The 26,738-nt window shown below is 41.4% G+C and overlaps 1 protein-coding gene across 1 annotated transcript in view; it reads left to right on the top strand.

Annotated features, from left to right (window-relative positions):
• Positions 1–26,738, top strand: part of nxn (nucleoredoxin) — a 49,133-nt gene that overhangs the window by 21,139 nt on the left and 1,256 nt on the right. Inside the window, exons 2-7 of the mRNA XM_034113389.1 lie at positions 15,217–15,334; positions 17,796–17,929; positions 19,062–19,162; positions 19,280–19,386; positions 20,146–20,325; positions 20,825–20,949. Coding sequence (XP_033969280.1) covers positions 15,217–15,334; positions 17,796–17,929; positions 19,062–19,162; positions 19,280–19,386; positions 20,146–20,325; positions 20,825–20,949 — 765 coding nt within the window. The remainder of the gene's footprint in view (positions 1–15,216; positions 15,335–17,795; positions 17,930–19,061; positions 19,163–19,279; positions 19,387–20,145; positions 20,326–20,824; positions 20,950–26,738) is intronic.

Here is a 26,738-nt window from a genome sequence, read left to right as displayed (position 1 = left end):
GTGCAAAACCCTTAACCCAGTGACATCAAAATGACTGCAGGCAAAGATGGAATATATAAGTTTAACCCAGAAATATGAGGTAGAGCTAAACCTGTAGTTTTAAATTGGTGTTACAGGTTACACCTCTAGGTATCACCCAGGGCTACATAAAGACCCTAAGCCTTGAAAAGCAGCTTCACTGTGGCAATCTCTCAACATTGTGTGGCCATTGTGTGACTGTATCGCTGCCGCCATGTTCCACCACCCCAAGTCACAATAGTGGTGGTCATCTGTGTGTACGGATGTCGGTTTCGCTTGTGTCTGGCAGGATGTGTGTATTTTCTAGGAAGCTACTTCGTCCGGTTCCTGCTCGTATGCATTACACCGAATGCCACTCACTGGCCAGAGAGAACAGGCAGAAATCTGTAAGTTTGCTCAATCCTGTTAATGTGGAACAGCATTTAATTAGATCCGCTCTACATCGAGCAGCTGCATCTGTGTCTGCAACATAAGAACACTGCATGTCGCTAAACACTGAATTTAATGCTCTGACCACTTTGAATTATCCTTTTAAAAGTAAACAAAAATCAAAGGCTTTGAGTGTAAAGAAGAACATTTAAAGTACAACGTTGTTCGACTTTTGTGTGATGTTAACACGTTATCTACAAATTACATATAAGGGCTACACTGATTATTATCGTTCTATGTATCTATTACTATGGATCATTAAATTAATTAGCAGCCCCAGATTATGTCTTCAAAACCTAATTATTATCAATTAACCTGCAGGTTATTTTCTACATTAACTTATAACAGAGAATTCTAAATGTTTTTCATAAGACGATAAGAACTGGTACAAACGTGAAGATTTACGTAACTAATTAATCCATCACATCAAACATTGAGGTTTGGCTTGATTCATTGGGACTTCCCCTGTTTGTATTGTGTTTTCACTTGACCCAAGTGTATTGTTTTCACATCAGTTCATGCAACAAAACTGCACTCCGCTCGATTCAGTCACTTGACAGCCACAGAAAAAAAATGGAAATTGCCATTACAAGTGGAATTTTAAATTATTGGTATTCTCTTTTTAGGAGGCTGACTAAAATGGATGGTTTACGTCTGTGTTTTTAAATCTTAACAAAGAACCTACTATGCCAGATATCACTGAAATCCAAATAATTTCTAATTGTCAATATAAGTTTTTCCTGTGGAAAATATTTCTCTCTTTGTGGAGGGAAATCTTTCGTTGAGGTGTTAACAGCAATGATACATTTGAGGCAGATGCATTATTATCGATCTCTCTGGTTTTTCCTCCATGTCATTGTTGACTCTCGCTAAGGAGAGGAACGTTGCATCCTTCCCAGGGAAAACAGAACTGTTCTGGATGATGTATTTTCTTTGTGGCGTTTCTGAGAGAAAACTGTCATTGACAAATAACGCTGGAGACCAGAATCGGCATAACAATCCAGTTTTCCATAGGGCGAACAACCGAACATATTGTCCAGCCCTCCTCACTTTCAATTTCTACTGTGTGTCTGAGAAAGCATTTTAATGTGGTGTGACTGTCTTTTGTGCAGTCCATCACCTTTTCACCCCCGCCTCCTTCATTCCCTGCCTCTCTTGTGGGCTCAATGCATACCATTACAGTTCTTCTATAAAAAAAAAAGAAAAAGAAGGTTGAGCTGTGAGGGAGAGAATGGAGGACTGGAAAGGTGACGAGAGGACTGAGAAATAAAAACCAGGCTGATTTCAATCTTGCTCGAGCGCCATGCACAGGCAGACATGTTTCTCCTCCCCAGCAACCAGGAGAAAAGGGATGAATGCTGTAATGTGGCAGCATAGATTGATTCTCGTCATAATCTGTCCCTATCAGCTCTGATGCAGCGTATAGTTTGCACAGAAAATTTGTCCAAAAAAAAAAAGACAGCCTGACACATTTCATGCCATTATGCCATGCAACCACATTCTTACAGCCACATTGTCTCGTTATTTCCAGAAGTACTTTATTGCTGTTTGAGCTAGTCTAGCCGTTTGGTCCCAGTCAGATAGATCATATATCTCCAGCACAGGGAGTGCTTTTACGCTGGGTATGTGGAAAGATTGTGAAGTAGCTGAACAAATTACGAAAAAAATGTTCAAATTACACTTACACCTAACTGTAATTTGAATTTTTGTTTTCTTAATTTGTTCAGCTACTCCACAAACACCCCATTGAGAGTCCTCGAAACTTCAGCTAACTGTTTATTAGATAGCTAGTAAGCTAGTTAGCTGGCTAATCTACAGTAAGTAATTGGACGCTTAAAGGTTTCTTTGACAGTATTCTGGAGCTGCAGGGATACATGCATGCTGAATGCTGGGAGGGTGGGTGTAACGTGCACTGGTGCTAACTGCTCCGGTGAGATGCTGGTAACCAGGAGGGCGGAGAGGTTGCTCTGCAAGAGTGGTCCTGCTTAGAACAGCAGCGCCTTTTGTGTCTGCCTGTTTCTGGCGGTTATTTATAAACCCAGTAAACCCACAGCACATTCCTGGCTGCCACATACGCTGGGAGAGCTGCACCTCACCCATGTGTGTCCTCTTTGTCTCTGTGTGGAGCTCGATCCTAGCTGTCAGGACCAGGGATGACGTAGCTCAGCACGAAGAACACAAAACAAATCTTATGCTTTTGATTTATACCTCGATTCTGGAGGTGCATGAAAAACCATTTCACTCCCCTTTTTTCTTTCTTGCTTTGGCACTTCATTTGCTGTCGGCAGTTGCATTTTTATGATGCTGCTTGTGGTCTTCCATGAGTCATATTAATAAGATGGCCTCCTTCCTTGGCAATAGATTCCTCAGTTTAATGTTAGCCTATTACTGAACTTGACTACTTTTGAAAAAGTGCTACTCTCTCTGTCTTTCTCTCTCTCTCCGTTAAGGACTCCAGGGAATTCCTTTTCTGAGTAAGTGGAAAACATTAATCACATTTCCCTGGAATGCTTTTCAAAACCAGCACAGCGCAATAATGCATTCAGGGTTTTCTCATTAGCAGCATTGCTTTATCTTTAGAGTCTGGATCACCCTCAGGAAATTTGGTTTTCTCATGTTTCCTTATGTAAGATGTTGTTGCTGATAACTGTTTTATTTTCTTACCCTCTTCCATTTGGTTTTTGGCTGCAGTTAACTTCAGGTTTCCTGTAGCTGAGTCCAAAGAACTGTTGGAGGAAGTACAAAGACTAAAGGTCTGAGTAAATGAGCTAATGGTTAAACATGTAACGGAAACAGTATAATCCTGTCATTCATTTTCTTCTGGATTTGTGTGTTTGACTTGTGTGGTGTTTTATTTCCAATGGATGCTGTTGCTTTTGCTCACAAACATACAGATTGGTTGCTCTGATACTCAGTGCTTGTAAAAGGAATGTACCAATCTTTGTCAAAAACAACATCACTGTGTTTTTCTCTGCACCTTCCTGATTATTGGCAGGCTTTGAAATAGTTCTATAGTCCCTTTCTAAAACTATTCTCAATGCCTGCTTTGTTTTGCTTTGCTCTGTGGCATTAAGTGTTCAAAACGTTAGATATATCCTGTAATTTAAAAAAGGAGGGTATCTCCATCTCAACCGAGGTAATTGTATCTCTGCAGAGCGGCAGTCATGGAAATGTATTGTTTCTGAGCTGCAGTATATATCACAAGATTATGGCTTGATTTGTGGAATAAATAAAGCAGCTTTGATGTAACTTGTTACTTTCACATTCAACTCGCCCATTGGTTACTTTAACTATACTGAAGTCAGATGTAATCACAACATTGTTCACGTTTCATTCAGTATGCCATTTTGGTGAAACTGAAGAGAAAGCTACTGACTAGTGATTGAATGAGTGATGGGTCAAGCCAACATATAGAGATGGCGAAACATGGAGAAATGTGTGCACATTTTCCTTGAAAGGATTTCATAGTGTTGCACTCGTGAAAATGTTACAAATCGGTGTGTCAGGAGTGATACAAAGTTGTCAGCAATTCCCGTAAGCAAGTCAATGCAGGAAGAAATCTCACTGTGACCTCGTCCAATCAAACTATAATTGTACAACACAAGGTTCATTCCGGTGTCATTGTAAATGTGTAAGGAAACATTTCCTCTAGCTCCAGCATTAGTCATCTCTGTGAACTTTATTCACTTTTCTTTTACGTCAACAGTTAATAAGAATGATCCTTAATTTTTACTCCATATTGTGACCAAGCTCTGTTGAATTTACACAAAGCTGGGGCCACAGGCTGCTTTAATTTAAATGGTAACAAGAAATCTGAAGGACACTTGTCATCCACTTGCATCATTAAATCTATGTCAAGTTGGTAATTCCCCTCACATGTCCTTTACTTTCTGTCCCGACTGTAAGGACATTGCTTGAAACTGAAAATCATTGCTGATAAAGTATTTCATTTCCAGTGGCTCAAGTATTTTCAGCCTTAAACAGTAAAAATGTAAATGAATAATTGAGTAGTGTTGGGTTGAGCGTGAAGGAATTTAACATGGGGATTACATCATATGGTCTGAAAAGCCCTTGAACTGCTGAAATAAGATATTAGAAGAGTCTGTACGAAGCCGAGGCTCAGAGAGGGCTAGTAACCTCTGCCTGCTTCAGTGGGGGGGCTCAGATCCGTATGTCAGGCTTCTGTAGCTGAATTCCAAACACACCGCCAAGCGCCCACTTTCCTCTGATGCTGGTCGTGTTTTTGATGAAGTGGAAGCTTGAAGCTAAGACGCTAGACGGCTCGTTTCTCCTCCGTGATTTGAAATCATTCAGTCATTGTGTGTTAGTTTTTCTTGGCTTTGTTTCCTTCTGAGAGTCTTTTAAAGCCAGGTGTGTACGAGAGAAATACCACTTAAAGAGGCCCTCAGGTCGACAACATAGGAAGGTGGTGAGTGGGGAGATTACTGACTGTTTGTTTAAGTTTTGTTCTCTTGTAAGTGTTTCATTTAAGACAGTGATTGCGGGGAAGATCGGAGGTTGCGTGGAGGTTACGGGTGAACGCATTTCACAAAGGCTGTGCTGTTTTAGCCGGGCTAATAAAGGCTTGAACTTTAGACCCGTGCTCTGCCCCGTCAGTAAGCCGTCCACCAGGGTAAAGTGACCCTGAAAATGGACACTCGCTGTGTCTCTGTCCCTCCTCTATCAGTCGTTCTGCTCTTGCCTTCTTTCATCATCTCGGTTCCTGCTGTTTGCTCACTCTCACTGGCAGATGTTTGTTTACAAATGTAAAACTCTCATGTTACCTTTTGCGTCACCTTTCAACACAGCATTTCAGCAGCATGCAACAGGAAAGGACTTAATTGCTTAGTTAACGTTGTTTACTTATAGTTTGTGGAAACCATACAATGCATGTGCCCTGGAAAAAGGGTTAAGTTGTGTTTTATAAATATACACAAGCTTTCTTTATTTGTTTAAGGCTTCTCGAGTTTCACCACATCTGACCAAGCCAGCTCTGACAACAACGCGCCCTTGTAAATTGTACCAGCTCTTCAAGATAAAGTGATACTAGTCATATAGTAACCATACTGTCGGACGGGTGTTTGTTGACTAAGCAAGAAAGAGGGAACAATCAGCCTTTCAGAGTAAAAAACACATTAAACATTAGCAACCCTCATTGCTTTTGAGTCGTAACATTCTGTGTTGTTCCTTAATGAAGACCAAACTAAATATGTTGTATTTTATGATCTGAGCTACACATGTACCTGCTGACCATTCCCATGCTATAATTTAGAACTGCCGCTAAGTATAATTTTTTCTGCAACTAAGGCCTTAGCTGAAAATCAACCTGCAGGGACATGAAACTTGTCTGAGACACTAATCCGTCTCTATAAACATCCTTTTTATTTTCTCACATTACGTATATTGTTTATAGTTATTTATTTGTGGGCAGGGACTGTTTTGAAAACTCGTTCAGGGACAATGCGAAACTGAAATGTATAGTTGCATCAACATCGTCTGACTTTAGGTGTTCTAACAGATATAATGACACTGCCAAGTTGAACTGAACAGAGCCAGGTGAGGTGGTCCAGGCACCTGATAGATGTTCTCCCCATCCCTACTGTCTCTCAGCTGTAGATCGTGCAAGAGAAGCTACAGGAAGTTGTAAGAGGGAAAACATATGCTTAGCTTGCTGTGCTGCCACCACAGTCCTGACCTAATGTATCTAGAAAATTGGTGGATGTGTAGCTTGAAGCTCAGCAGGGGATTGGCTCTGAGCCACATATCAGACCTCTTTATAAGCACTTTTGAGGGGGAGCACCGCTGCCTGTTCCAAGGCTCATAACAAAAGGTGACCTGGTCTTTACTGAGGTCTGTAGCACTCTGCCAGAGCCGAGGCTAGCCAGATCAGTAGCATCTTTTAAACCACTTCTCAAAGCTCAACTGTACAGGGAAGCATTGTTACAATGTGCTTTTATATCTTGGTTTATTGCTGTCCCAAGCCTGCCTGTCTTCTCTAAAGGACATTTTTATTTCCATTGTCTTTATGCCTTTAATCCAGTTTTTAAAAGCATTCTGTGGTTGATGTAAACATAGTGAAATAGTATCCCTTATGTCCTAATACAATGTAGGGAGACCAGATCAAATTTAGGGACAATCAAACTGTCAGACATATTCTCATTTTCAAAGATCACCTTTTATATGAAGTCATAATTAATAGCATAAATGCAGCTTGGTTCCTATAACTGGGCTTGCTGAATTGATTTTATTAAAAAAATGTATTCAATGCATCCCTAGGCGTGCAACCCAGACTCTATGGATTTTTGATTTGTATGATTTCCCTCACAATATTTTATCCGGATAAAATGAAATGTGTACCCAGGAGTCTCTTCCACTGACCAATTTGGGCTAAATCTGTTGGAGAGGGAGCTTATGGGAGTCTGAATGAGTTGCTCCTGCTGTGAAAAGTGTCTGGGGATGGGGGGTGGGGTAAGCCTAGAAAAAGCGGTGCGTGGAGTAGGACAGCCATGTGGGCCTCGTGCGAGATACGAGAGGGGACCAGCTGTACAGCTCGGCTATAAAAACTCACAGGGCCGGTCTGCAGCCAAACAGATGTTACTTTTCATGAGCGTAACACTAGAGGAGGAAACAGGCTAATAGATGGAGATAAAATGTCACCGAATGTCAATGTAGAGATTCATGGAGCTCAGGTAATGGGCGGAAAGAGCAAGAACATCCTTTCCCTCAGGATATGTGAACCATTGTTGATGTTGCAGCCCACTATTGTGCATCGTAGCCCACAGCGGCAATATAGCTTTTATGTTAAGTGAAAAGTTTTACTCTACTTCCTGGGACAGAGGGTGGTTGTCGGGCTCATATGTCTATATATATATAGTGTATATATCCTACTGTGTTTGTTTCATGAGGAAGAGTCATTGTGATTTAGATTTATGAGGCTCATTTCCGGCTGTTGAGGGTACAAAAGGACTAAACATATTTTAAAAAACCTGCCAAGTGCACAGTTTCTCAACATCCCTGCACTTATTGGGTATGTTTTTTGATCTTGAATATATCTCATAAACCATATCAAGTATTTTTAGGATGACAGTAAATGACGTCGTTGGTGGAATTAGTCATGTGCCCCTTTGGAATTTGAACTGAAACAAACAAAAATGATGAGAGAAACTAGTAAAATCCTTTGTTCGTGCTTGCAATAAAAAGGTTTTTCCAACAACAGATTATGACTTGAATTGAAGTGAAATACACAGGTGAACTAGCATAATCCTTTTACGAAAAACATGTTTACCTTACATTCTTTGTGGTTCCCTTTTCTTCCATGGCCGCATCCAGCTTCACAATCTTGGCTTTTTATGCATAAATGAGCCAACTTTATTAAATTATGCACATTGAAAACATTAGCTTTTAATATTGTTAACACAGCACCATTTAAGGTCCCTTTGTTTTGAAAAGGAAGTCTATATTATGTGTATATGGTTTGCTTTTGTTCAGTTTTGCCAGGATAACATAGTCCCAATTTGAATACCATTATAAACCATACTGGAATTGCATGCATGCAGTTTTTTACTGTATATCCTATGCAGATTGGCTAAATGGGTGAGTGCAGACATAATACACAATGGAGCGCTAACCAGCCAACTAAATGTAAATATGTGTTACATAGATTGTTGTATATAGAATTCAGAGCTGCCTTGATTATTCACAAAATTCTGATAATTTCCATAAATATTAATGTGTGTGATGGGATCGGGGATTGAGCTGCTCCCAGGGCTCTAGCACGAGGAGGAGTGGTGGGAGTTAAATGTGGGGTCAAACAGAGGGCACAACAGGGAAGCTGTCTAAACCCGACACCCAAACCCCCCCCCCACCCCTTACTCCGTCGGCACTCCAGGAAACTAGGGTACCACAGAAATAGAAAAGTGGAGGCTTATGGGTAGAATGTAATGCACGGCTGCTGTGGGTCTGTTTGCTGAGCGTAGCTAATTGAGCAGCAAGTGTAAAAAGAGCAAGCACAAAAATCAGGTTGTGTTGAAAGGCTTATTCTAATGTATGTTTTGTCTCATTATTAATATATAATAGCCTGAGATTCCCCAAGTGTAGAGGCATAGTCTTAATGAGGTTATACAAAGTTATTTTCTTTATTCAAGACCTGAATCACTCCATACTGTAATGGAATACAGTTGACAGAGAGTAGAGTGTGTTGTAGGCCTTTTGGCAAACACACAAACTCTAAAAATGCACCGGGCTTTCCAAGTCATGAGTTGGCAGATGACTGAGTTTATAATGCCAGTCTCAGAGGGTCACACTGAGGTAACTGATAGAGCCGGTCCAGCTGGTTCGGAGCCAGAGCAGCTTCATATTATCTCTGTCTGTTAGACCCTGCAGGCCTCCTGTTGATGAAACGCAGTCTGATGGTGGTGAGTGTAGGTGTGAGTTACAACTAACTGAGAAATCATGACACAATATTCACACAACGAGCTGTTATCCTGTGATAAAGTCAAGGTAAATCATCATCACCATCCGATCCGAATTTAATCAATAAAAACACTAAGGAAAAATTCCTTTAGCTTTAAGTCAGGGGAACAAGTGTCATGCTAATTAATGCATTTGGCTTGTAACAGTTACATTTGAACCAATTTATGAAGCTAACATCAACTTATTTGACTTGGTGGCTTCAGTCCATACATTCTGTCGGCAAACTGTTGCAGACTCTGAAATTAGAAGAATAGTTTCATCTGTCTGAAATCAAGAGGTCATTGTTTAAGAAATGACTATGATTTTCTGTTGCAAGAACGGAAAGCTGAGGCATGGCAATGTTTGTTTGTTTTCCCATGGTCGAACACAAAATAAACTAGTGGTTGCTGAAGTGTTTTCTGGTGATAGGATGGCACAAGGCAACATGCTGCTTTCTACTGGAATGTTATTTAAGTTAGTAAACCATGAGAAGTGAGTGTGGTAGAAAATCAGAATTGTTACATGTATCACATGACAAACAGCCTCAAATCACATGATTTTCATTCTCGTCCGGATGAAGAAGCATGTTTGTGGTTGAAAATGTCTAGCATGCATGAATAAATCCACTTCAGTGTGGATATGGCCAGTGTGAAATGGGTTTACACTTTGCTCTACTATAAAGAAAGAGGACTAGATGGAGAGAGAAATAAAGAACATTAAGTCTGTAGGGAGGCAGGCAGGATGGACTAAACGCCACTGGGAGTGAAGAATGCACCCCCTGCAGTCCTGACCTTTGACCTTGCCAAATGTAGGCCTCACGCCTGTGGAGAGACAATGCCTTGATACCTATTGAGCCCTGGCTTTTTAATCCTTTACAATCCCCCCTGCTTTTTACGCTGCGTTCTTTACTACATGAAAACTTATTGCCATACAGGGTCCAAGTTTGGATTTAGAGGCCTGTATTCAGGGGGTGGCTTTTGTGCCTCCTAACAAGGCAAAGGAGGAGACACCCACACCTCCCTCTCTCCCTCTTTTTCTCTCTCCCTCTCTCTCCCTATTTTTCTGCTGGGTTATTTCCCCTAAGCCCTCTGACATTCTGGCACCTGTTTTCCTCACAAAACCGTTAATTTATCACTGAATTATTAACTAAGAGCCCACAATGTGTCTGGCACTCGGTGACATGTCCTGACTTTGTGGTGGAGAGGGGGTGTGGTTGCCGTGGCAACGGGGGGGCTTTTTTATCGGGGAAAAAAAGCAATTTAGCCAGCGAATCCCGTCTGCGTTCTTAGAGGATCCACCACCAAAATGTCTCTACCGGAGAATGTTATAGGATTAATAAAACACATGAGATAGCAGCAGCTTTTTGCCTTTCAGAAGACCATTTTCGGGGAAGAGCATTTGCTCATCATAATGGATGTATAGTGCAGGATGAGCCTCTGTAATGAGCACATTGAAGTATGCTCGAGTGAGATGCCTTTCTTTTTTTGTATATGTTAGGAATATTGCTGACACTGAAGGGACAAAATGGAAGTGGCTGGAAAACAGAACAATTGGGTAACATTCTATAAAATCATGTGACAACAGATGAGCCGAGATCTGTAGTAGTAAAAGATGAAAGCATACTTCTGTGGTGCTTTTATGTAATGCAAAACGACAAGAAAAGCGAGATGAAGCACATCAAGAGAGAGGTCATCAGTGTAGCATGGAGAAAGGGCAAGGCTGTGCAGCTGTCACTGGCTTTGAGATGTGTATTTCATCACAGAGGGAGCGGAGAAGACCCTTGACCGGGTAAAGTGATAGTCTAGTCGGAGCGTCACAGATTGAAGCGTGAAGTAACACACACTAGCCTGCTTAGGGTAGGCTGAAGTACGGCAAAGAGGTAGGAGGGGAGGGCTCCCTTTGTAGCCATGAAGAGCAGCAACAGGGTTTTGAAGTGGATACAGGCAGTTACTGAGAGCCTCAGGAGCAGATTGAGCAGAGGTGGGGGGGCAGTTCGGAGGAATGTAAGTCAACTCTGGCTGCAGGGGCCCAGCCAAAAGGGAGTTACAGTGGTGTAGCTAGGGAGATATTAATGAGTTAGTAGACTGGAGTTCAACCATAGACCCAGAAGAAAATGTAAAATGTTTAAGACTTTAACCTAAAAGCTGATTAAATCCATTCGCAGATCAAGTTATAGACGTTGCCCGGGGTTTTTTAGAGAAGCTTTTGTTAGTGCCTGCCAAAAGGCTAACGGAGAGTCCAGTACGGCCCGCTCTTCCCTACTCACCACTACTGTAAATCTTTACGGTCAGAGATCAAACCGCCTGCAGGCACTCTCAATACAAAAGTCCAAGACAAATGCTTGTGTTGAACACGTCTTGTGGGAGGCTGGTCGGTCCATCTTCTTACAAATAGCTTCATACACTTACAGCCAACATCCATCAGGAAGAAGCCATTGACCACCTGACTTTGATCTCCTCGTGCATCAGATCATTGAACACGTTTGAATTTTAATCAAACTAGAATGTGATTCCCTCTGTGTCCTATGTTAGAGTCCATCAGTTTTATTTTCTAATCTCTGCTTTGAACTGTACCAAGAAATTCCTCTTTACATGAATACAAAAATTATATGCGGGAACATTTCTACAATACAATAATAAATGCCATTGAGAATTCTTGCGTAGGTTAAATTAAATTCCATAAATCCACTCGAGCAGTTGGGAATAATCTAAGTTGCTTATCTGGATGAAATGGAATGAATAACACGAACATTTGGTTGAATCCCCCCTTCTTTTTTTTTTCAAGATAAGAATTGGATTATCATCATTGGTCCCTCGCATAATACTCACAGATAAAGGGCTGTGCTGCTATCAGCGTCACAGCAGGATACCTCTCATGTCCCCTGTTGTAAATGGCTGACTTTCCTTTGTAGTTTCGCTCTTGTAATGAAGCCGCGATGGTCTGGCAGATGCCTCAGGCCTAAAGTAGATCTCTGAGAAGATGGGGCTCCAACAGTGATAGATGAATTGGGCACGTTGAGTGATGACATTTCTTCCACTCTAGTTCTCTCGACACGCACACACACACCACCAGAGCCGCTGCAGAGCCCTACTGGTTACTGACAGGGCAGACTGCACAGGTTTTCAACACAGACTGGGTCAAAACCGAAACGACTTGTTCAGATTACATACTTTTAACCCTCAAATCTCTTGGGGGTAGATGTAAGCTAACCACATTTTTCAAAGAGCAGAACATGGCCCTAAAGTGCAACAGTGCAAAGGGGCATGAAAGTGTTTTTCTACGCATGACATTTAACATATAAATGTTGGTTGTTTTCTTGCAGTTCAGAATACCAAGGTATAGGTAGGACATTAAAGCAGACCTTGATCCCATCAGAAAAAAGTAGCTACATCTAAAAAAAAAACTAAAAAAAAACCTGCATTTCCTTTGATCACTGGGGCAATGAGAATTTCCACCTTGGTATGTCCATGCTCTCCGATCTACTGGCCCCTCTGCGGGTTGATTTGCTGCTCTTCTGGGTATGGATGTGCAGCCATGCGTGATCCAATTAGCATGATGAGCACTGGGCTTAGTGTGAGGCTAATGTCTGCATGTTCACGAGAGCTAATGGATTGTTAGTATGGATCCCAGCTCTCCCTAGAGTCTTAGCAGTTGGTGGGCTCTCTGCAGGGGTTATTGGCATCTTTAAACCTGTGTGTAACGTTATAGCCAGGCCTCCTGCTCTGCTATATGGTTTCACAGTCTGTTGATATTGATAATGAATAGAGGCGCCCTTAGAGAAAGCCAGATAGCGACATGCAATCTTGATGCAGTGAAGACAACCTGTGAGAAGTTTCCTTGTGAATTTTGATACAGAAAGTTTTATATTTCTCCAACAGAAATATGTGATGGATTAATCTTCTGCATATTTTCTCAGTTGATATTTTTGTCCAGGAAAAAAAATGAAACATGATTTTGATCTCACCAGCTGTCCAAAACCAAAATACTGTATATTAAAGATAACATGATGTTAAGCAGAGAAATGTAAATGACTTCCTCAAATGGATATGAATTATCATCAGAAACAATGCCAAAAAGACAAAGAGATGGAAGCTGTTTTTCTCAAAACAAGGGATTAGAGCAGATTTGACAGTATGATGTAAGTTCACATTCTGTATTTATTGTCTCAGATATAATAGACAGCCTGTGGCTTTTGATAATGACTTTTGGGGAATGTGATCCTCATGTTTTCTCAATTTGACTAGAAGGACGATGTTAGGGTAATAGCTATTGTCTTTGATGTTTTAAAGGAAGATGTATGTGTTGAAATTATGTTGTTTGTGAAAGACTCCAACACATATAGCTTTTGTTGTTTCAAGTCAGACTTCCTCTTCCCCAGAAATCATAACAGACATTTCAATTTAAACTCAGATCAGAATTGTACAGAATGTAGCATCCTTGGGCTACTCTGATTTGGAGCCAAAGCACCAGGCAAACATGAGGAAAAACTGGTTCTTCCTCTGAGGTTGCTATTCGTCTCTTTTCTGCTGCTTGAGAGCCCTGTAACAACTCTGAGAGCCTTAGATTTGGTACCCATCTTCTTTTTCTCTTAAAATAAGTATCCCATAATTTGCTTCAGTGCTATTATACAAGAGTGTACATTAACCTGTGTGTAGTTTCTATTATTAGCCATGCTAGCATCCTGACCAAAATCATTTTTCCTCAGTGCCGATACCACTGTGCCTTGACATGGAATACATTTATTGACATGTTAGTGCAAGTGTGGAACAAATCACCTTATCACTCAGCTTTTGTTCCTTCTCTCTTGTGTCCCTCTTTTTGCTAAATCCGGTTCTAAATCTCACATCATCAGCCCCGGATGACAGCAGCAGGCGGCCAAGTGAAATGGCTGCAGTCACACAGATGCAGTGTCAGGCACGTTAGCTTTCCGGAGACAGTCACAGTTAATGCCCCTAAACCCCATCAATTTGCGAGACCAGATTGAGTTTCCAGAGCAGCGTGGAGCGTGTGGTAAAACTGTTGACTGTGGCAGACACTGCAGTTTGCTTTTGAGGGACTTCCAGACCAACATTGTCGGGAGGCTCCGGGTCGTCTTGTCTTGTGGACAAACCGTTTGACCTGCTGTTAGAAAGGGCCTGTGGTCAACCTCTGTATGACACTATATGTGCAATGAGGAGATACACAATGCGCGTCAAACATATACTGTGAAAGCTTTCCACTCTCTTAATCAGTCTGAACATCAGATTTGTTGTCAACCTGTAACCGTACTGCAGGCTTTCTTAACCGAACAGTGCTCACATCATTTGGCACAGAACGTATTTAGAATAACTACTGCAGCATCCAGACAGCGCAGATGTATACTTTATATTGCATGGGTACTTTAAGTGTTACTCTGAGTATAGCAGGTTACATGGGATGATGCAGTGTGAAATGTGTTTATCTGGCAAAGATTAAATCACTTTTGTATATACCTCGCTACTAGTATACTCTCCTATACTTGTAAGTTATGGGATATTTGACAAATAAAAGAGGTGAAACTATATTTCTCATTTTCACTTAATGTCTGAATTTCTGATCTGGTATCTGAATTTCATGCGAGGGATCCCCTTCTCCCTTTCCTGCAATTGCTGAAGCAGCAACATTGCTCAGCCTCACTTCACACAAGGCTGTTCTCTATTCACAGCGTAGGACTTTTCTCTGTGATATGGAAAGTGAGTCTCAGATATGTTAAATGCTTGATCTGTTCTTTGATGTTGAGGACTACACTGACAGTGTCAGTTCATGCACAGAACTTAGGCTAAAAAGGATCATTTCTGACTTTATGAGGTCGCATTCATAACAACTTTTTTTTAATGATTAAAAGGTCAAAGGACACTCGTAAATGTTTATTCAAGCTTGAATCTTCTATCCAAGAAGCTCTTATAATTGCACTGCTCAACATTCAAGAAGGATTCAGAAATGTATTTTTTTTCCAGCATGCTTTAAATCTTGTTCATGACACGGCAAGGACAGCATTACTTTGCTCCAGTTCACCCTCAGCAGTGTGCTTCTCACCCTCTGAAAAGTCAACTGAGGGTATCCTCTTTTATTGTACCTATTCTCCTGAGTCTCTTTTCCCACTCTTGTTGGACAGGTTGATATTCTGTTTGACCTTTTAAACTACTATATGTATTTGTTTCCATTCGTTTTTTTAATACTGCAGTATTTTAGTACGCAAGTGAACTGAGACCGGGTTTTTCCAGCTCTGAAATTGAATTAAATATGGTCTTTCCATTACAATTTTTTCCAATTTCTACTCTCATTTTTTCCCCTCCTCAGATGAAGCTGTGGAACAAGTACAAGGTAACCAGTATACCATCTCTGGTGTTCGTGGATGCCTCTACGGGGAAGGTGGTGTGTCGAAATGGTCTACTGGTGGTCAGAGATGACCCTAAAGGTGAGATTGGTGGTCTCTGCAGCACGCACACATACACATGTAGGCTATGATAAGTGAATGCATCATGCTGATTTATTTTTGTCCCCTGACCTCGAGCTCCAACCTTAATCCTCTTTAATAAATGGTTAACCTTAACCCCCGACACTAACCATTCAGCCATAAAAATACAACCTCTAAATTAGGTAATAGACATTTAAGGGTCAAAAAGACAGAACAACATGCATCCATTTCTCACACACTTGTTTAAACCATTGTAACCCTGGATTCTTGGGTTACATTCTTGGTCATCAAAACAGCAACAATTTGCACACCCTTGCTCTAGGTTCACATCAGCTTTTCTACTCTAATGTTACACCTGTCCCTCATAAAACTACTGCAGGTAGGAACATTCCCCTGAGGCAAGGGGGCATGAATGAGCAACTTTAATGTAAAAAAAAAAGACCTTTTGGGGGATTTCTGGCATTTCTATTCCCCCTATTGTTATTAATTTCCAATTTTTGCGATTTAAAAAATGTGAAATAAAGAAACTGTTGTGAGTGATACTTTAATATTAAACTAACATTAGTTAGAACAATACTAATAAAACCTAACAGTGTAACATAATATATTATTCTAACTGGTCTAACTACCACAGTGTGTTGTACCCAACATAGATATGTGCGATTAGCTTCAGAAATGAAAGTAAACCAAGATGTTGATGAGGACAGAAGTCACACCTGCATACACACAGTCACAACACTCATTCTCTGTAATGATGTTTACCAAATGCCTGCTCAGAGTTCCCTGTGGAGATACTGCCACATCATTCAGCATTTGGACGAAACATTTTGCGATTACGTGCTCGTGTTGATGCTGCCGTAATTATGGTGCTGGATGAATATTATAGCGTGGCCATGTTTCACTCCCTCATGTGAAAACCCTATAATTTCTGCACTTTTAAGTAAAGGCAGGGAATTAACAAGAGTGAACTTGCATTCCTTTCCCTGTACACAGGATGTCCTCTGTGGCTGTGAATATCTCCATTTTTTAAAAGCATTACCTTTTCAGGTCCAGCTAGGTCAGCGTGAAAGAACTCATTAGTCATGAGAGAAGAGAGAATAGCGGCTCTGTGGCAGTGCTGCGGTGAAGCAGAATGGGTTTCACATGAGGATTGTGACACATTTTGCTCACTGGTTAGTGAAAGCCAGTCCCAGCCTGCAGAATTATCATTAGCTGTTCTTCCAAACTAGATGTAGCCAGATAACCATTTAACAGGGTCCCAATTATTTTCTTTTTTTTACATTTTGATCTGTTTTCATTTTCATATTATTTGAAAGGCAGACAAGGAGTAGTTTCTGACATGACAAATTAATTCAGCTACAGCTTGGAAGAGGGATATGGAATTAAGAGTTTATGCATCGAGACTGGGAGGGGCATTTGAACGATTCAAGGCTCTCAGCCTTTCACTCTCCATGAAAGACCGAACTTGAGTGGCGGCAGACTAGCCTGCAGCGGAAAGATGGAGTGCACTTTTACAATCAGGACAACAATAAAAGGCCGTGTCTGCGTGGTGCAAACGTGTCATTCCCGCCTAATGAATCCCTGGACAACCACGCTTGCATAAAGAGCCCATTATGATGCAGCCATACAAGGTTTTTTACGAGTACCTCCTTTTTTAGTTCCAAATGCATCTCTAAAGCTTGATGGTAACAATAAAGTGTGGAAGAGAGCTGGAGGGAAGTATTTCTTGCAACCTGTATTTGCTCAAGAGGCATGGCTGTATTTACAGTACTAGATGTGATTTAAAAAAACCTGTATGTAATGTATACAGAACTTTTTGTTAACCAAGAACCGGACATAAACAATGTCTGGTTTTAAGTTGTATAGAATAGGCAACGCATTTATTAAGTGATAACTAATTAAACCATTTAAAAAATGCATTTATCTTTTTGGATAATTTGAAAAAAGTTAAGAAAATGACAACATTTTCATCGAATGTGAATTGATTATCAATGGTCTTTGGTCATACAAAGCAGAACCTTTTGAAGATGTTGCCTTGGATTTGGAAACAAACACATTTAATATTATTGATTAATCTGTCATTTTAAAGATGAATCAATGACTAAAAAAAGTGTTAGTTGTAGACCTAATTCGGTTCACCAACTTGCCTGACACATGTTTTTAAACTACTCTGGTGCCGTGTCCAGACGCAAATATTTTGACAACTATTTGATTAATTGCACCTTACACCTTACTATTTATAGCCTTCTAAACTGAAATGTACACCATGGTAATACTATACCTAGTAAAAATCAGCATATTAAAATGTTCATTGTGAGCATGTTAGCATGCTAATGTTAGCATAGCTCAGAATGGCTGTGCTACAGCTTCACAGACTAGCTAGATTGATTTCTTATCTTCCTCTTACTGATTCTTTTATTTTCCATCCATCTCTTCTTTTTGCCCCCCTACCCTCTCCCAGGCCTGGAGTTCCCCTGGGGGCCAAAGCCATTTGCGGAGGTGGTGGCAGGGCCTCTGCTCAGGAACAACAGGCAGACAGCAGACGGCACCTCTCTGGAGGGACACTACGTGGGAGTGTACTTCTCGGCACACTGGGTGAGTACAGGAAGCAGAGAAAAAGGACAAAGAGAAGCCTGATTTTTTTATTTCTGGCCTCGTAGCTGCCAGAAAAATCAAAACATTGGGAAAAGAAAGGATATGACCAGCAGAGCGGACCAGGAAGAGACAGCAGTCAGTCAAGACTGATAAGAGAAGAGTAGCAGCAGGGTGGAGGCGACTCCATTGTGTTGGCGTGTTTACACTGACTGTGCTTAGCTATCCCTGTCAGTCCTTTCACCACCTCCTCTGGACCTTTTTAAAAGTAGGCATTGGTCTCCCCACCCCAATGACATCATCCCTATTGTCTCTTTACTGCTGGACCTGCTGATAGCCAGGGAAGGTCATGACTCCCTGATGCGTGAAAGGAGGACTGTTCCTGATGAGATGCAGCAGGCCACAGGGGCCAGTCGGCTCTGCAGCTGCCAGAGCCGCAGCCTCAGAGAGAGGAGACGCCTGGAGGCTGGCTCTAACCCCAGACCCTTACGAAATTGAATAGGACAAGTCGCAAAAGTCATTACAGGAGTTTATTTGGGTTTTCTTTATACACCACGTTCCCCCTGGTTACTCGTGTAAATCTATCCACTATTAAAGTAATTTAAAAAACATGAAATGCCAGTACCTAGACTTGGAATCCATTAACACAGAAGGTTTTTTCTTTTTTGGCACACATTTGCTTTTTGTCCTGCAGTGTTAAGGAATTTTTCTTTTAAGTCATTAAAATAAAACTGAAGCTAGAAGTGTAGTCACTAACATCATCAAAGAATAGCCCACATGACTAATACAAAGAAGTATTGACACCACATTGTGCAAACTATAATACAGCATAACTGCAATAAACTGCATTTACTTCTTTTGAGTAACAGAGGAAGTGGTCAATCAATGAGCAATGTATTGATCGACGCTATGTACTTCACACTGCCACAGTACCTTTGTGTCAGTTTGATGAGTACTCATGACTGGATCATTGGAAGTGCTTGACATAATATATCCAGTGTCACATGGAAAGACATTTTGAAAATACCCAAAGTAATGGAAGCTGCTGCAGCAACCCATCATACTTGATTTTTTTATGTACTGTATTTTCACTCCCTTCAACAATCCCTTTTTCCCCCTCTTCTCTCTCCATCAGTGCCCTCCTTGCCGCAGTTTGACCCGGGTCTTGGTGGAATCATATCAAACCGTCAAAGAGGCGGGTCAGAAGTTTGAGATCGTGTTTGTCAGCGCTGACAGGTAAAATTCACCAATCTAGACAAGATCATTTTTTTTTTACACATACATTAGTCTATGTAATAAAGAGAATAATTATTTTCTATTCAATCACCATCTGGTTGGTGCTTTCCTCTCCAGGTCAGAGGAGTCCTTTAAGCAGTACTTCAGCGAGATGCCCTGGTTGGCCGTGCCGTATTCGGACGAGGGTCGCCGGTCACGACTCAACAGACTTTATGGAATACAAGGTACAAAACCACTTCCTGATCTTCAAGCTGAGAGGAGAGAGAGTCAAGATAAATGTTTTATTCCAGGCTTTTTTACACCACTCACCGAAACACTGCCGCAATGGCTGACAGATTGCTTCGCTGCTGGAGGAATGTGGGCAGCTTATCAAGTTTGCAGTCTTGTCCGCTACGGAAGTGCTTCGCCTCTCCCTCTGCCTCGCTCTATTTCTCCTGATTCCCTCCTCTGTGTGTATATGTGTGTGTGTGTGTGTGTGCACAGGGCTGTGGATGAAATTAGCAAGAGCTGGCTCTAAGCCTCTCCTGCAAAATATGTGAGGAATGCCTGGAAGATGAGTCAACACTGCCCCCCTCCCACATTTTAAATCAATGCAGTTTAGTATGGCCCCCACCTCTGTTGACTTCAGACCACATGCGCAGACAGGAACACACTCTCTCACGTACACGTATGGTCCCGGATGGTGTCTGTTTTTGATAAGACTGTCAATAGGGCACAGGGTTTTGATCAAAAGGATGGTGCGAGCCAATCACATGTGGTCAAAAGAAGGGTAGATAACAGATACAAGCAGACATAGAGGCAGAAACTGGTCCAAAAAAAGGGTCAAAAACATCCATACAACAAAGAAAATCACAGCGGGAGAGGGAGCAGTCTGCGTCATGAAGCAAACACTTACCAAAATTACCCTAATCACCTCCCACGCTGTTGCTCGTTTCCTGCTTTCCTTTTCCAACCACCTTCTCCTCCTCTTCCTTCCACACCAGGTATTCCCACACTGATCCTGCTGGACACAGAGGGTCACATGATCTCGCGACAGGGCCGTGTGGAGGTGCTGAACGACCCAGAGTGCCAGCTCTTTCCATGGCACCCTCGGCCTGTGCTGGAACTCAGCGAGTCCAACGCCGTGCAGCTCCACGAGGGGCCCTGCCTCGTCCTGTTTGTGGGTGAGTGGACGGGCATTTTTTATGCAGCCTCTGCAGCTCCACATGGGGCACAGGAGCTCCGTGTGCTTGAATGGAGTGGCATTTATGTGGACCATATTGAATGTCAGACACTGTGGAAAATGCTTGAAGCGTTGATAGGTCCAAAGGTCTTTGGGAAATGATTTAGTATGTATCTATTATCTATATATATGCAAATACAGAATGTACAAAGAAAGGAATAGCAAGCGGTTTCAGAATGATATTAAAATGTACACGGACTGAAATGGACTAAAGGCCAGTTTGACAGTGATGATCCTCAAAATATAAGACCACCCTGGCCTCTTGCGGTATAACTGGATTACAAAACAAGACAAAAGACCACACTTTCTTTAATGTCCTCACTTATCTGTCCACCAGTCATCTCCACTTCCTTGCTTCCCATGCATTTTTCCTCTCCCAGGTGGCTTTTTTTTCCCCAGACTTTCAACTTCTTTCTGTGTCTCTTTTCTGGTTCGTTCAGACGCGGAGGAGGAAGGTGAACTGGAGCCAGCCAAGGAGCTGATTCAGCCAATAGCGGAGAAGATTATGGCCAAGTACAAAGCCAAGGAGGAGGAAATGCCGCTGCTGTTCTTTGTTGCTGGAGAGGTGAGATAAACCACTCAAGGCACATTAAAATGCCATTTCACACAAACTTGCAAAGCTAAAGTCGGGTCAATTCTTGGATGACACGCATCGTACTACTCGGTAATCTATGCGCATGTTTTGTGCTTTACTTACTGATGTGCTTTACTCACGATAGGGAGTGTACCTGCTCTTAAGACAAATCGCTTTTCAAAATCATTCATCCCCTCAGCACTCAAACTTTTAAATTCTTGAAAGGCTTTTTAACTTGATTATTTATTTATTTATTTTTTATTATTGTGATGCTATGAACTATTTATCGTGTAAATTGGAATGATCCACATTTCTGCTCCCGGGTGTATCTGTGTGTTTTCTTCCTGTATGTTCCTGCCTGTGTACCTGACATAAGCTGCTCATAACCAATTGCCCCTTGCAGGATTAATAAAGTTGTTGATTGATTGAGATTGATACTTTGAGCAGCTGATATTCAGATTTTTTTCATAGAAATTTAACATAAACAAAATCTCATTAGCACCAAATATTTTTAAGATTCTTTAAGAATTATAACCCAAGGAAATACTTAAAAGTGTTAAAATAATCTTGTCATTGCTTTCTGGTGGACAATTAAGTGGAAGTTGTGTTTGAAGCTCTGTCTTTGGACTTTACCAACTCCTAAGGGATATATCTGTCTCTCAAGCTGCTAAATCTTTGTTGGCCGTCATGTTGCTAAATTGTTTGTCTGCTGTTATGTGCTCAGCAGGTAGAGTACACATTTATAGCTTTTTTTGGGTTTAATTGGAAGTATTGAGAGTGTACCGAACATTGAAGGTGCGGGCTACAAAAACTTAAACGATCAGCTAAAAACATTTCAGATTCAGGTTTTCAGTTTGGGTTTGGGGGTTGTTGGTTTGACATAGCGAGTAACGCTTTTCAAGCACTTGTAGGATTCATTGATGATACTAAAATATAACATTTAGCCACATTAACTTTTGTTATTTGTAAGCAAGATATGTACTGATCGGGACTCCACACAGTTGAAAAATATATATGTAGTACACCAATTACAATATTTCTGTAATATGCTAAAGTCAGCCATTATTTGGCCCATCCAATTCATCCATCCAGTTCTTATCACTTATTGTATGTCCCTTGTTTGGATCCGCAGCCAACCCCTTGTTATTGTTGCAATGAAAGCATTAGAGGCCCCTCTTCGAGCCTCTTGAAACGGCAAGAGTCACACCTATCCATTACCTAAAATTCAACTTGGTGCCTTTATCATGACGGGTAGACCTAGAGCGTGCCAGCAGCCAGCTTTCACTACACCCGTCCAAATAATCCTTCCATCTATTTGTTTTTCCCCCACGTCCGCCCTTGTGCGGCAATCCCTGAGGTTTTCATAACTCTGGTTATCTTGTGTTGTTCTGTCTCGACCTCTCCAGAGCTGGTGGAGTTAGCAGCAGCAGCAGCAGACAGAATTACCAGATTAGCTCCCTCTCCCCAGCTCCCCTGCTCTCTGCCCTCTAGCTCCCCTTCCTCCCGTTCCTCTCTGCCCGGCGATCTGGGAGAACGACGCTGGTTTCTCATGTCACACGCCGAGAGCAGGCTCAGGTTTCTCTGCCGTGGGGCTTGCACATGTGCTAACTGTCTGACCCTGTGTGTCTGTCGAAGGCCACTCATCAGCCTTGAAATGTCACTGACATACGAACACTGAACAAGAAAAGCTCACAGAAAGACGGGAGGTGACGTGGTAGTGTGTCGAGGACATTGTCTGTATGCCAATATTTATTTGACCTAACACAAAGTCACATTGTTGCACTTGAGCTTGAAGGGATTTAGAATTCTTAAGTTTGCCTTTTTTTCCAGATATGTATACCTTCATGCAGTGCAGGTATCATTTCCTGGCTCTTGCTCAACTGGCTTTGAAATCACCAGGTTTCACTTCCAGATTGGATTCACAGTCAGATTTCACTTCCTGTTTCAGGCGTTCAGTGAGTGTAGCTTCCAGGCTCTGGGCTCAGACGGCTGCACTTTGGCTCGGGTTGGCCCTGGTAGTCACAGGCTCCTTGCCAGGCCAGCTGCTGGGTTTTCTGTGTCCATGAGACAGCAGTATGTTGGCAGTCTCTCAAGGGGAGACTGGGCTGAGCAGAATGACACGGATCTTCTTACCATTCTGAAAAAAACAGATGACACAGAGTAGTATACAGATTTTATTAAAGCAAAATAAAATATCTTTTGTTCTCTCATTTCTGCTGAGTATTGGCATACACAATTAACTTTAGTGGTATTATCAAATCACATAAGAATATAATCTGCATGCAGCGGTGATTCATCTAATCAATTGATATGCTTAAATTGGTAAGAGCTTGATTCATATTGACCAAAATCATTATTTAATCTTCAACAGTTTTCTTCAAATTAATTGATCCATTCCTTCTTTAATCCAGCGTTTGGTAGAAAATGTGCACCTTTTTTCTTGGCCTTAAAGTATTCCAATTAGAATATTTTTAGGGTTTTTGACTATTGGGCAAACAAAAAAAGATATGTGATGATTGGTTATAGGATCCTACCAAACAATTGATCATATGATCAAGGAAATAACCGGTGAAGAATTGCATTTGGGATTCTGAGTAAACATTTTTAACACCTATTCATTATTTTAGAATGATTTGTGTTGCCCCCCCAAGCATGAGTTGGTGATACAGTAATGTGTGATCTAGCGCCATCGTCAGGCCAAATGTTGAATTTGTTCAATATTTTTAAGACCAAAGAACAGAGGAGTGTCCAGTTTTTAGCTAATGGTAGCCTACTCTCATGCTAAACTAAGGTGGTGAACAAGGTATACATTACACCTGCTAAACGTCAGCATGTTAACATGTCACTGTGAGCATGAAAGCAGACGTTGGCAATTAACTAAAATAAAGCTCCCCAGAGCTGCAAGAGTGTCATGTAGACTTTCAATAATCTTTATTAAAAACACATTGAACGTTTTAATTGTTTCTTTGCTCAAAAGACAAAAACATAAAAGTGTGACTGTTAGCACTAAAGCTCAATGAATCATTGTATTCCACTATCCACAAAGTCTAAATATTTAAAAACGAGTTATAGTATTTAGATAAAGAGGACTGCAGCTGTTTCCTTCATGTAGGGTCAAATAAATTGTTTGTGCATTCATCATTTTGTTTTTGTCTTGAGCTGAAGTTTTAAAGTGATTCTCCAGTTTATTCCACCAGGCAAAGATGTTTTTGCTTTTACTAACATAAACTGATGAGCAATTGATCTTGGGAAAACCAAAGATTTCCCAATAATTACGTTATCTTAGGACTTTGTGAGAAGGACGCAGCCTCTGCTCAGAGGCCAGTGGGGAGCTTTGTTCATCATTACCAGTTCAGGCCTTATCAGCTAGTCATCGCCTGTGAAATGCCACAGTGCATCAATAATCGGAATAATCCTGACACGGCCCAGCAGGTTCCACAGCGTACACACACGCTGAGCCTTATCACAGCTGTGAGTCCGGGCTGCAGCAGAGAAGCCCTTTTGTCTTTTTTGTTCTGAGCTGAGCTTCAGAGGGCGGGGGGGCCTCTGGTGTGGCTGCCCCTCACTAGAAGCAGTTTACACAAGCAAAGAAGGCACACAAAAGAAGATGCATGACTTCCTAGGAAGGCCAAGACCAATTCAGAGATTACATCTCCTCATATCGGCGAGCCTGGAAAGGCCACAGTGACAGATTGTGGAATTTCACTGTTTGTGGCTTCTTTACACAGAGTGCCCAGATGATCTATAATCTACACTTAGTAGGCCTGCAAGAAAGCAGACAATGCAACGCCTGTATTTTTAGTAGGAAAATCAACCAGTATCTTAACAATATTGCCCTTTGTTGACAGCTTACCTCTGTGAGAATCAAGTGGACAATCTAAGGTGATTTCAGTTCCATTCAGAGGAAGTTAGCTGCCTAAGACAAAATACCACACTGCAACTCATCTGTTACATCTGTTAGCAGTTTTGCGAAGACGATGTCACAAACTTCATCTTGGCATACTTATCCTTTTTAGGTAGCAGCTCAGCAGAGCTATTCAAGGAGAAGTCTGAGGGATGATTGGGTTTTTTGATCCATTGAGCGAGAATAGCTGCAGATTTTCTGATAACAGGGAAGACATAACAAAGAGGCCTGAAAGCAGAGAATGCTTGAGCGTTTTATGTAGCAGGAAATCCATCCAAAGTCGCTTCATCTTTGACTTTGTTTTGACAAAACTCACATTGGCACATAAATCAGTACCAGTATTAACATCAGAGAGGTCCAACTCTTTGTTGCAGTGCCACCCTCTGGCCCTTTCCTGTTAGTTCTGAATTTTCAACATAATCTTTTCCATATGAAACTGATGAAACTTTAATCTTGTGTGAGTCTCCCTCTGAGCCAGCCAGCTAAGCTGAGGGGAAATCAGGTCATGCTGTCATGAGTTAAGGAGAATGATAGTTTGCACTTCTAACAAGGGAACTGTGTGACCCTTCAAAACATAACACAAGAAATCCTTTTGAGTTAAAGAACATTTTACAGGAATAATATAACTCTTTCAAGGTAGGAATTCCAGAAGCACACCCAACTGAAACTAGAGCTGACTTACATAAGTGTGTGATTTCATATTCAGTTCCATAATTAATGGCCCTTTCAAGCTTGTGTGAAAGTCCCTGGCTGCCTTCTGGTTATTCATTATGTTAACTCTGGCAACAGGGGTTGCAATCCTGATTTGTTAAAGTGTGAAAGGTGACGTCAAGCCTCAGGCAGAACATGAGTAAAGCCCTTTCAAAATAACTGCAAAGAAATAAAAGTGGAATCTCCTCAAAACCCAGCAGCAATATTTTTGTAACATATTCCTTCACAACTATGCACCGCTCCCTGTCCTGCCCACATGTGCCATTCAAACGCTGTGATGAGATTTATATCTGACCTGAGTGAGCTTTTGAAAACTGACAGATGTTGTTGGACCCCCACCTGGTTCCTTCCTGTCTTCCCAAACAGCAGGATGTGTGACTAAGCACCAACACTGTGGCCCCTCAGGGCTGGCTCCCTGCAGGAAGACGAGAGAGAGTTTCATTTTCTCTTTCAAGAAGAGGGCATTAATAAACATTGTGTGCGGCACTTTTGAATTTTACGGGGTAATTTTTACTTGGCATTGTTTGAGCAATGGGTGCTGTCCTAGTTTCCTCAGACAAAGGCAAGTCTGGAATGACGAGCAGTGGAGGAATGTTTCTCCTCTCAAAGATCCTATCCAGTGTTTGACTTGCTTGTTTGTCAAAGTCATTAAAATGCAATGTGAGCGTGAAAGGATTATGAGATGAGGGCAAATATAGAAGCCCAACCCCACTTATACTGCAACCAGTCACCAACACACTGTAGTTTGTTCATGCTGTAGATGAAGATGGCAGTCTAAACCAGTGGTTCCCAGCTTAATTTGTTTTAAAAAAAAACATCTCCTTGGCACCTAGTTGATTGGTGTGCAAGAAAATTATATCATAGAAAAGAAAAAGGTTGAATTCCTGCACACACGTTTCCTTTTTTTATGACCTTCTCAGCACTAGAATCCAGCTATCCTTATCATTTTCCAATCACCTTTAGATTACTCCTGTGTTGGGTCTCCAATCGTATTTGCAAACCATCTTAAACATTTTGAGCAAGCCATAGAAGATAATACTGAGTTTTTTAAACAACTCTATGAGGAAAGCTGTGGGGAAAAAAGTTATATTTTCAGAGCTGAGCTATTTTGTGTTGAAACATTTTTTTGAACCGCTTTACCATATTTAAAGTAGACTTAACTTTT

Source organism: Trematomus bernacchii, unplaced genomic scaffold (assembly GCF_902827165.1).
Source record: "Trematomus bernacchii unplaced genomic scaffold, fTreBer1.1, whole genome shotgun sequence".
NCBI classification, from domain to species: Eukaryota; Metazoa; Chordata; class Actinopteri; order Perciformes; family Nototheniidae; genus Trematomus; species Trematomus bernacchii.
This window is presented reverse-complemented; position numbering and strand designations above follow the sequence as displayed.